At 41.0% G+C, this 12,481-nt stretch overlaps 1 protein-coding gene across 1 annotated transcript in view; it reads left to right on the top strand.

The window, feature by feature from the left end:
* The window catches only part of ANKFN1 (ankyrin repeat and fibronectin type III domain containing 1), a 155,808-nt gene extending 149,758 nt beyond the window's left edge, over positions 1–6,050 (top strand). The window contains exon 17 of the mRNA XM_033431762.2: positions 5,201–6,050. Within this exon, the coding sequence (XP_033287653.2) occupies positions 5,201–5,997 (797 nt within the window). The 3' untranslated portion in view covers positions 5,998–6,050. The remainder of the gene's footprint in view (positions 1–5,200) is intronic.
* Positions 6,051–12,481: the final 6,431 nt, after the last annotated feature.

Genomic DNA, 12,481 nt, shown 5'->3' with positions numbered 1-12,481 from the left:
TATTCTTATTGTCTAATCCTCCCTCTGTGAGCTGCCTGAAAGCAGAGACCATGTCTGTCTATCACAAAATAGGTGCTCAGTAAACATCTTTGAATGAATGACCTTCCTGGACTTCTCTTTTCTTCCATGTAACCACCACTCTTGCTCAGCCCCACAACCTAAAAAATGTAAATATTTAAAGGAAACATAGCTTGGACAACAGCCTCCCAGCTGGCCTCCCTGCTGTTTCCTCCTGATCCAGTTCTTCTTACATCCTACCTGCTACATAATTATCCTAAATCACAGCTCTCATCTTGTCAATTATGTCTTCAAAATTCTCTGATAATTACCCACTGGTGACAAAATTAGGTACAAACTCCTTATCTAGGCATTCACTGCTCTCCTCTGGCTCCACCCTACCTTTTAAAAAAATTAAATAACCTCTTTTAACCATTTATTTAAAATAATTATAAGAACAGCAGGTTGCAAAGAAATGTACAGGAATTCCCATGTTCTCTTCCCCCAGCCTCTCCCCAGTGTTCACATCTTACACAGTTCTTATATCAATACAATATCAAAACCAAGAACCTGGTATAATGCACAGTTTATCCAGATTTCACCAGTTATACATACACATGTGCATGTGTGTATGTATGTGTGTGTGTGCACATGCACATAAGCATGCAGGCTCGCTTATATGTAATTTGTCAGGCTCTATGTAATTTGTCACATGTGCGGCCTTGGATAATCACCACCATAGTCAAGATACTCAATTGTACTGTCACCACCAAACTTCCTCTGTTACCCCTTTATAGCCTTACCCACCACCCCTCCCCACATCCTTGCCCCTGGCTAGTACAAATCTGTACTTCATCTCTATAATTATTTCATGAATGTCACATAAATGGAATTCTTTATTTGTACTGATGAGTATTATTCCACTGTATGGATGTATCATGCACCCACTGAAGGATATTTGGGTAGTTTCCAGTTTGGAGCTAATACCAATAAAACTGCTATGAACATTCATATACAAGTTCCTGCATGAAAATAAACTTTATTTTTCTAGGATAATTCCCAAGAGTGAAACTGCTGGCATCTTACTTTTGTAGCCTCATTTTCCCAAAATTCCATTCCTGTTCCCATATTATAGTCAAACAGAACTACCTGTATTGTTTCATTTTCCTCTCTGGTTTCTAAGCCTCTCATCAACATTTGCATATTTATTATTAAAAGCTGCCTCAAAACACTTTTTGAAAGTGAAGAAATAAATTAAATAGATAGAAATAGAGATGAATGAATGGAGAGAAAAAATAGAGATGATGGAGTACTTTATCAATCCTGTCCCAATAAAATGTGATCTCCTTCCTATAAACCTGCATCTTATTTGCTAAACTTCTTTTATAAAAGGTATGTTCTTCCACAGTCTCATAGATGCATATATGCCCCTGCCTCCATTAAAACAGTAAAATCCCTGAAGCAGATCCTTTGTTATTAATTTTATATTCAGTCAGCCACCAAACACAGTGTTTCTGTTAGAGCAGCAGCTGAAGCAAAACAAAATCTTCATTGTTGAATAAATGGATGAATTAAATATCTTTGCCCTAAGAGGGCTCTGGTCCAACCAGGAAACCAGGATGTTATATTTGCATTTAAAAAGATAACTAATAATACAAGTCTATACAGGCTAAGTGCGAAAGGATAATTGAAGGAAAAACTACTTCAGCGGTGCAGACAAGTGGGCAATCCTTTCTGGGACAGTTGGGGGCTGCTTCCTAAAGAAGGCTTTGTTTGAGGAGACCCTTGAACAGATGAGTAGAAACCCCCAAAATAAAAAGGGAGTCCTTTTTGATAGCCATTATTTAAAGAACCACATAAGGGTTGATCTCATTCTTTGTAGCTGCTGGATAACATTCCATAGTATGGATGTGCCCAAATTTTTAAACCATTCTCCTAATAATAAACATTCAGGCTTGTTATCAGTTAGGATTAAGTCTGGACCCTTGTTACAGAAAACCTAAGTAAGGGTGTCATTAACACAAGATATTTTATTTCGCTCTTATGTGAAAGAAGCCCAGAGGTAGACAATTCAGCAACAGTATGTGGACTCCATCGTCTTCAGATACCATGCCCCCTTTTTCAGCTCCACCATCCTAGCACATGGCTTCCTTTTCCGAGGTTGCCTTGTGAGCCCAGCCAACACATCTTGTTACAGGCAATTGGAAGGAAAGAGGAAAAACAAAATGGCCTATCTCCCAGCTAAGCCAGCTCCTCTAATGCAGCCTTCCAAAAGTTTCATACCATACTTTCAGTTCTAGCTCACTGGCCAGCATTTAGTTATGTGACCATGCCTAGCTGCAAAGGAAGCTGAAAAAAACGTGGTCTTTTACATGAATGCACTGCTGTCTCATACAAAATTTAAGATTTTGTAACTAAAAAAGGATAATGGATATTGGGTAGCAGCCAGCAGCAAGAGAACAAAACTGAAATCTTTCCCTGCCAATGAGTAAGCAACGTCATCTTCTACAGTCAGGAAAAAGAAAAGAGGAAAAGAAACACTTCATACCCTGACCCTGATATAAACAAACAAGCAAAAAATATATCTATTACATCTGGTTCTGGTCCCTAAAATAGAAGAAACCTTAATCCCATTTGTGTAAATTACTGACTCCCTAACAAAATTTTTTTCCCTTAAGTTTACAGTATTCTTATGATAATCATACTGATTTTCCACCATACTGATTTTCCACCATGCACGACTAACTATAACCTTGTAACCCTGTGGGTTTTTACTTTAAATACCTGTTGTATTTTTTCATCAGCAAGCCAGCACTGGATTTGGACTCCCTTGCAGAACTTTGCCAAGTAAAGTATTTTTCTTTTCTTAAACTATTTTTCTTTTCTTAATGCTTCTGTGTCTCTAAGTCTTCCTTTCACAGTAGTCTCAGCCACAAGATTATTTCTAGTTTTATAAATCATGTTACAGTGAACAATTTGTAAATGCCTCCATGTACACACAGGGACAATTTCTCAAACATAGATATCTGAAAAAGGACTTGCTGGGACAAATGATATGCACATTTTTAATATATTCTACCAAGCTGCTATCCAAAGAGCCAGACCAGTTTGTATTCCCACCACCATTATATGAGGGTTCCTGATTTCCCACACATCACCAATACAAGAGATTATCATTTTTATCTTCAGCAGATCTGATGGGCAATGTTTTTGCTTCAACTTGCATTTCCCAAATTACTACCTAATTAGTAATTATAGTCTACCTAGGTTGAAAATCTTTATTATGCTTATTGGCCATTTGTATTAATTATTCTTTGAATTGTTGGTTATCTTCTACCTGTTCAGATTGTCTTCTTACTGATTTACAGGAGATCTATATACATCCTGTATATTAATCTTTTGTTATACATGTTATTACTATTTTCTTCCAATCGACCACTTACCTTTTTACTTTATGTGATCATTTGTTTTTACAAAGTATTAAACTTTAATGTAGTCAAATTTATCAGTCACTTCTTTTCTGGCTTCTGGGGTTTTGTCTTGCTTAGAAAGACCTTCCTACCGAAAATTACAAACATACTGTCTTCTAATACTTGTACAGTTTGCTTGTTATATTTAAACTACATGGAATTTATTTTTATATTTGAGATGAGGCAGGACTTTCTCTAATAATTTACTAAAGGGATAACCAATTGTCCCAACACTATATACTGAATAATCTATTCACTCCCCTACTTTCAAATGCTATCTTTACCACATGTTCAATTATCACACTGAATTAAGACTGTTCCTGGACTTTACATTTCTGTTCTACAGATCCATCTGTCCATCTGTACACCAATACTACAAAGTTTTAATTACCAAACCTCTATAATATGTTTTGATACCTCATAAATCAGGCTCCTCCCTACTGTACCTCAAAAAAAGTTAGCTATTCTCACAAATTTTCTTTTCCAGATAAATTTTAAAATCAATTTTCTAAATTCCATTTAAAAACCCTATGGAGGGGACTTCCCTGGTGGCACAGTAGATAACACTCCGTGTTCCCAATGCAGGAGGCCCGGGTTCAATTCCTAGTCAGGTAACTAGATCCCACATGTATGCCGCAACTAAGAGTTTGCATGCCACAACTAAGGAGCCCACCTGCCACAACTAAGACCCTGTGCAACCAAATAAATACTAAAAAAGAAAAAGAAAATTCTGTGGAGATTTTTGAATGGAATTGCCTCAAATTTAGAGATTTCTTGTTCTTTTTAAGAGGACTTTCATGTTTCCAAAATGAGCATATATTTGCCAAGTACCTATTATGGACTGAGTTCTGTGGGAAATTCAAAGGATTGTAAGGCAGTCTTTGCCCTACAGAAATGTACAACCTGATTGGGAAAAAGATATAAACAACTAGTGCATTAAATGGCAAATATCTACAGAACTAACTTGTAGCTCAGTATGATTAGTGTGGTATGCCCTTTGAGGCTGATTTTCGCCTCTGATTTTACTTATGTTTTGTTTTTTTCTTTGGCCTTAATTTTTTTTCGTTTTAAACACCTGACAACGTGGTAAATATTTATACATATAAACCATTTATTTTTTTTTTACAGTCACCCTAAGTAAGAAGTTCTACTGTCATCCCCATTTTGCAGATAAAAAAACTGAAGCTCAGAGAAGTTAAGTAACGTTCCCAAGATCACAGAGCAATCTGGAGGACAACTAGGATTTGAAACCAGGTTTCCCGGGCTTCCACCACCATAACGCCTCCTCTCCTTCCTTCCCCCTTTTAAGTTCCTGCTACTTTATCAAATGTAAAAATCATCTCTGAAATAAAACTAGGGAACAAATAAATGAATGACATCCAGCTTTGTTCCTGTTTCATCCTCTCTCCACAAGCCCAGTGAACAGTAAAATCAGATGTGGGGAAGGAGGGCACGTTCCCCTCTGCTGCCGCAAAGGGTGGCTGGTCCTGTCCGAGTTCCTCTCCTTCCTTTCCCTTTTAGCTAAGAACTTACAGGGCCCTACGCCGAATGAAAAAGTGCGGCCCCTTGTTCAAAAATTATTAAAATGTCAAGAAATGAGAGCAGACCACTAAACGAAGCGCAAGCCCTTCTAGGCACGGAAGAGGGATGGGGGAGGGCCTCAACCACAGGACCCTCCTTGAGCCCTGGCTAGGAGTTTCTCTTGTCTCTAACAGCAGTCTCTGGCTTTGCAGATTCACAGCCCTGCTCTGACGAAGAAGGCTGCTCCGAAGTCTTCCTCCCCACTGACAGCGACTACGACTCCAGTGACGCCCTGAGCCCCCGAGAGCTGGACCTGGTCTACCTGTCATCGCACGACATCGCCCAGCAGGCCCGAAGTGGCCTGAGCGGAAGCGCCCCCGACGTCCTGCAGGTGCACGACACGAAGCCTCCATCGGGGCCACGCCAGGATGCCCAGGGCCGCGGCCCGGGGCCCGAGGCCGACCACTCGTGCACCGAGCTCCTGCACAGCCTGACCCTCACAGGCCCCGCGCCCAAGAACCACGCCAAAGTAGCACCGGGCGCGCGGCCGCCGCTGGGCTTCCTGGGAAAGCGGAAGCTGGCCAAGTCCCCGCACTATGGCGGCTTCAGCCACCACTACCGTTGGCTGCGCATGCACAGCGAGACGCAGTCGCTGTCGCTGTCCGAGGGCGTGTACACGCAGCAGCTGTCCCGGGCCTGCGGCCTGGGCCAGGAGCCCGGGGAAGTTGAGCGGCTGGCACCTGCCCAAGAAGGGCCGCGGGGCCTGGCTCTGGCCCACGCCGCCAGCCTCCCAGAGGAGCGGAAGGGCAGCCTCCAGGATCCCAGGCCTGCGGTGCGCCGCATCTACGTGGAGCCCTACCCCGCGGCCCTGATGGACGCCAAGCCTTGGGAATCCTTGAGCCCGCCCGCCGGAGGCCCCTCGGGTCTGCCCAGCCTCACGGGCCCGGAGATGAGCCCAGAGGGCCCGACCCCCTCCCCTGTGTCGGAAATACTCAGCAGCATGCTTTAGGGAGGCCCACGACTGGCTGTCCACAGTTCCACTGTGCGTCCCTGCATTTTCCATCACCCTACCCCCAGCCTGCCCCCACCCCACCGTGTCCCCACCCATTTTTAAATGGTTTGAATGTTAAAAACCCAAAGGTTACAGGTTCAAGGTCCTCTTTTTTAGAGTTGGAGTGGAGGCGACAGTTGCCAGTGTCATTCCCAGTTCAGCCTATAAAGGGCATAGAAAAGCTTTTGTGTCAACATGGAGTCCTGGACACAACGGTTCAAACATGCCATCCTATTGGTGGCACCTGTGGCAGAGGTAGGACAACCCAAAGAGCCACCCTCAATTCTGCAGCTGGCTATGTAATCTGACTCCTGAGCTTAGGCTCTTTCATGCATTTGTGATTGACAGGGAGGAATTCTATAGATGAAAATAAGATTAGCATTGTTTTTCCCTCCATCCCAAACCTTTAGAAGAGTTTGGGGAAAGAAGCCCAGTTTGTCTCTCTAGGGAATAGGGTCAGTGGACTTGTCCTGGGTTCCCCATCAGCTAAACCAAGTCGTTCCAAAGTGCAGCGTTCTCAGCAGCTCACCAAATCCAATTTATCGGTCAGCACTGATCTAGTTAAGTAGGCCTTGGACAGGCCTTTTCTTCACTTACTGCTGTGTGGAAACCTCCAGAAACAAACGTAGAGGAGGCTTCTCTTCTAGCTCTGTCTTGCAAAGATAGAATAGGGCGGGAAGCAGCCCTTCCTGTACACTCAGCTCCCATTCAAGCATGAAAATGGGTCGTGTATTATTCCAGGGTGCAAGGAGATGGCTGAGTTAAGTGAAAGCCTGGATTACACACAAGATAAGGGGAGGGAGAGAGACATGTGCAAAATTGTGTTTCCTTTCCAATACTAAAATAAGTAAAGCCATGGTGGGGGCTATGTCTCCGTGAATGATAATGGATCTGCTGCAGATTCTTAGGTGATAGATTTGTAATTGAGCAAGAAAGTGCCCTTCAGATGTGGCCAGGCAGGGATGGAGTTTTCTCGGTGACACAGGCACATCTACTCTCCCCCACGTAACAGGTCATGGGACAGACCGTCCAGAGCTTCGGTTGCTGCCTTCCCCTTTTCAATCCACCCTTCCAAAGTCAGTTTTGCCCCTAGATCGGTTGGCCCATTGAGCTCAGGGGAAATCTTTCCTTAGAAGGCCTTGCCTGTGGTTCCAAGGCTATGCTCAAAGACACCTGAAAATCTTGCTTTGGTCTCACTGCCTCCCACCTGGCTTTCTCACAAAGGAGAAACCAAATCAAAGAGCAATCACACTGCATATTCAGAACAGGCAGGAGCCTTCTCTCCTTTCCTGGAGCCAAGACCCATTCAGTTCACTGATATTCTAAATGGTCCTTTTCTGCTTCACAGGCATTTTAGTTAAATATTGCTCTTTATGGCCCTACCTCTGTCCTCACAGTTCTACCAGTCCTCCTCATGGGAGTTCACACAAAGTCCCCTGTTCACAATGTTATTCCGATTCCTTCCATTTTTAAAACATTTGATTTAAACATAAATAATTACCCTGGTGGGAAGGTACAGATTTGGCCCATGGCCTATGGTCATTAGAAAACTAAAGCCCAGAGCTCAGTCTTTATTTTTTTAAGAGATTTTATACTCAATAACCGACCCCCCGCCCCGACCCCCCACTCCGGCCGAAGAATCTTGATCAGAATCACTGCAGCTCCTTTTCCATGCCTGGGAGGATTTTAAAATGCAATTTTCTTCTGTTCTGAGTGAATTCTATATGTATGGAGTGTTAGAACTAGAAGAGAACCTAAAATTAGTCTAGAAGAGAACCTAAAATTAGTCTAAGTCCTTGCATTCACAGATGAAGCAGTTAAGGCCCAGAGAGATAAAGTGACTTACTCAAGGTCACAGAGCTGGTTTTAGTCTCAGAGTTTGGGTCAGAATCCACAACCATTCCCTTTATAGCAGACTGTCCCAGTGGGAATTGGTACACACCTAGTCAACTTTTGATTTTCTATAGGCTGCTTACCTAGTTTACAGGTAATTCCAAATTCAAATCCTTCTCTCAACCTTTACCTAACAGATTTCCAATATCACAGAGCTCTCTGTTGCCAGAAATTACAAATTTCATATACTAGATATCTAAGCTAATTAATTGTAATTAATTTAAAACCTAATCAGGAGAAATGCATTTAAAATTGCTTACCATACGACTCCCATTTAAAAACGAAAATAAGAGTCATCTCCACTCAGTTTCTTACTTACTTCTAATTATAAGACAGGTTATATATATTGAATGAGTTTGTGAGATGAGATGCTGAAATTGTCAAGGACTCAGAAACCAAGTGATTCCCTGATCATGACCTTTCTGGTGGCAAGGAAGGAAGTCTGTGACTAAATTAGATGGAAGACATTTGACAGGCAGCAAAAGCAAAGACTGACCCATCCTTCTGACCCTGCGTTTGGTCAGCACGTTTTGACACATTGGACCAAATAATAACTCATTAAGCAAAATGGCATTAAATTCAAACCCACTAATTTATATTAGGCACATGGGGTTATTTTTTCACCTTCTATGAGGAAAAGAGATGCGTGCCCACGAAATGAATAATGAACGTTAGATTTCAGTGGGCATACTTAATCAACTTGAAAATGCATTTTCCTAGCGATATTCCTATAGAAAGGTGGAATTGAGGAAAGCTATATCCTCAATAATTCGCTATTTGTTCAAGAAGTTTCCCTCTACCCATACCTCCACTTTGCAACTTCTTGTGAGCCTAGTTTAAATTAAAACATTCTTGTGAGAGAGAATTCATTTGTCCAGTCTTCTCATTATAGAAACTTTACAAAATCTGAGGATTTTTTGTTTGTTTGTTTTGCTTTGTCTTATCGGCTTTTTTTTGTTTTGTTTTGGATATGATGGACTTTTGTCTTTCATTCTTTTTAAGTCCAACTGGGGAGCCTCTGGAGGAAACTTTCCTGTTTCAGGTCTTCTTTTCCACCGTGTTTCTGACATGCTTAATTCTCACCTGTATTATCTCGTCATTTGTGAAACCCTCAAATATCATTGACTGAGGTCCTCCCATATGTCCGTCTCTATTCCAAGTCCCACAGAGAACAAAAGAATCAAGTATGAAACAGATTCCCGGGCCACAAGGAGCTCACATTCTGCTATGAGTGTAGCCGTCATCACCATACATTTTCTTATCAATGTCTTAGAAGAGGCAGGAGCCTGTCGCCTCGGCCAGGCCAACACAGTGCATGTTGGGCTAGGCATCTTTGATTTCACTCTTGCTATCTATTCATAAAAGAGCATAGCCTGGAAAATGCAATTCATCAATGTACATGCTCGGCAACCATTTACAAGGCTATCACATCCTCTTCCTTCGCAAGGGTACTCGGGAGACAGTCATCAAAAACATTCACTCTAGGGAGTGGGTATTTTAAGAAGTGGTTACTTAAGATAAGAACCATTCCATTTTAAGAACATTCACTAATGTTTAAAGCAATAATTACACTGGAGAAAATGGTTGCATTTGATTTGAAAGTTGAATCCAGTTAGTAATAATATTCCTCCAACCCCCATTCCTGAAGGATCCCAAAGCACTTTATGAAAAGCACTGACTGAAGCCTGGTTGTGCTCCCCTAAAAAGACCTTGTCTGGGAGCCACCTGGCAAACACCTACCCCATCCTTGCCAGGAGATCATGCCAGACAAGTGGGAAAGAGGACTGGCCTCTCATTCATTGTTATCCTGCCACACGAACGTGCACCCTGATGAATGCTGAGTTCTTCCCTCGAAGACAACAATTTTAGACAAGTAGGCACACCAGAAAACCTCAACTCCTTGGCCCTCTTTTGTTCATCATGCTCCAACCAAGATGTACTCCCTTTCTCTTGGAGAACTGTCAACTCAAGCTGTTAAGGGGTCTGCAGTGCATTTCAGTCCCCTAGTTATGTCAACAGCACACAGAATTCACTGGCTCTTTAAAATTGATACTTGTTGGAAAGATGATGCCATTATTCTATGGCTCTCTCAACTTTGCATGTAGCAGAGCTACAGCAGAGAACTTGCATCTCTTAATATTGCTTATTGAACTATAACATACGAATTAGAGAGGGTAGTTATAGATTAACAAGAGAGCGCTCTTAGCGAATTGAAAGTGCTACATTGTCACTTTATAAAGTCTAAATATTTTTCAAGATGATTCAATTAAGCAAATATGAACTTTTTTTCTTTTTTTACCTTTAAGGAAATTTGTAAAGGAGCTATTTGGAAAGCAATGATACCTCTTCACAGGTAGTAGGGTGAATAAGGAAAAAACCTGTTTCTTTGCTGGTCACCTTTCATAAGATGTTCAAACACATGGCTTATGACTGTTAAGCTAAACTTCAATGCTGCCTTACAAACAACAAGGGTAGTGTATTTGAAACTATGTTGTACAGCTTGGAAACTTATTCTAAGATCTTAATTCAGAGTTTTTCTGAGGTGTTGAACTTTGCCATTAGCAAAAAGTATTTTTAGAAAAATCTATTGACTGTTTATGAAGCATTGATTTTGCCATATTTCGGGTCTCTGGTTTTTCCACCACATCTGCACACAGTAGTTATACATTTTTTAAAATTATTTCTTCCATTACTAATGAATTTGTAAAATTGTTATTCAAAAGGACAGCTGGTTTTGCTTCAATAATCAGACAGGTGGACCTGTGACAATATTCTGTTTGGATAAAGGAAGTAGGAGGTTGTTGTTGTTTGTTTTAAATATTATCCTAGGGTCTTTCCTCTCCAGTTATATACATTCTTTATTTTAGCAAAGCCAGTATTTAACTTAGTGGTAAATGTTAAGAAGGTATTAGTTAATACTCTTTGTTCCTCTTCCTTCATTCCATGACATGAAAGTCTGACTATGCGTTCACAGTAACCACCATCCAGTAGCTGATTTATAAAAGACAAGACTGGCAAATTGTTGTGTTCAGTCACTTTGAGTTGCTGTGCTGCTTCTTGCCCCGTGACAAGGCTGACGTTTGGGGATTCTCACGTATATGGTCACAGCATCAGTTTAATGTTTGTGATGGAAAAAGAATTTAAAGAAGTGTGGGGTTGGGGAGTAGGGGTGTTTTATAGGAAAAGTAATTTCACTGACATTCTATCAGGCAGTGTTTAATTGCTTCCTGCCTAATGTGTACATAGTAATTTAGCTGATTATTGGTTGTTATTTGTTCAGAATTGATTGTATCTCATTGCTATGTATGCAACCGAGTGCATGTAAAAGTTTAGACTTCGGTCTGTTATCTGCACAATTTCGTGTGCTTTAAACCTCTGTAAATGTACAGATGAATCATGTGTGGTGTGTTAAATGTGACCTCCAATCTTGAAACGATAGTATTTTGTAGTATGTACTTTTGCAGACTCTGAACATTTTAAACAGACATTGTAAATGGCCAGGACCTCAATCAAAAACAGCACTGGTAAAACGCATGCTTCTTGAGCCTACCAATTTATAAGAGGTCAGGGGTTAACAAGAATTAAGATAATTTTTCTAACAGCAAGTATTTTTGATAATTTCCTACATGCCTAATTGTATTTGAAAGAAAAATTGTCAACAGAAGAAATCTTACCTGTCAGAGGGAATGACTTTGTTTCATAGGCATTAAATAGTACTAATATATTTTACTTTAGATCTAACTTGGTGTTGTTGAAATCTAGTTCAAGGGTGAAGAAGTCAAACATACTTTTGATTCTTCATAAGATCTTTTGTTGTTTAAAAGACAATTTCCAAGCCCTTGTCTTCAGTGTGGAGAAATGTCAGTTAAATGATAAACTAATAGAATTGTCAGTATTTGGCTTACCTGATGCTTTTTCTAAGTCTCAATGAAGACAATTTTTCAGTCTGAGTTTTTAAAATCTTCTCACTGAAACACTGAAAGAGTTACTATTGAAAGAGTTATAGGGCATTGTTTTGACAATTATTGGAAAATTCTGACCAGTTGGCCCTCAACTGATCGATAGCATTTGAGTTATTTCTCTTGCATAATTGGTTAATGCCAAGTATTGAAAATACAGCAGCAGACTACCATGGCAAATACTCACCAAATTGAACCCAGGAGTTGAGGCATCTTAACCTTTGCCCTTCTCCACTGCGTGCATGTTTAAATGTTTTCAGTGCATTTCTGCATGTGCTGTCCTATCTCTATTTCTCTATGCCTTTATTTCCACACCCACAAAGCTCCTCCCTTATCGCTGCTCCCTCTGGCTGAGACTTGAGATTTCTTCTGTGTTTGAGAGTACTACAAAGAGATTACTTCCATCCCAGGAACTTGCACAAAGGTTCTCCTGAATTCCCAAGAACAGGAAATATGCATCTTTGGACCACGTATTTGTCTTATGCTGTTTTACAGAATTCTTTTAAATACACACACACACAAACACACACACAAATTCAACTCTTTATTGGCGTGTTTGTGGTGGGCTTTCCTGACAGCCTCAGAAGGCC

This window comes from Orcinus orca, chromosome 19, assembly GCF_937001465.1.
Source record: "Orcinus orca chromosome 19, mOrcOrc1.1, whole genome shotgun sequence".
Classification (NCBI taxonomy): Eukaryota; Metazoa; Chordata; class Mammalia; order Artiodactyla; family Delphinidae; genus Orcinus; species Orcinus orca.
The sequence above is the reverse complement of the archived record's forward strand: the minus strand, read 5'-3'. Positions and strand labels throughout refer to the sequence as shown.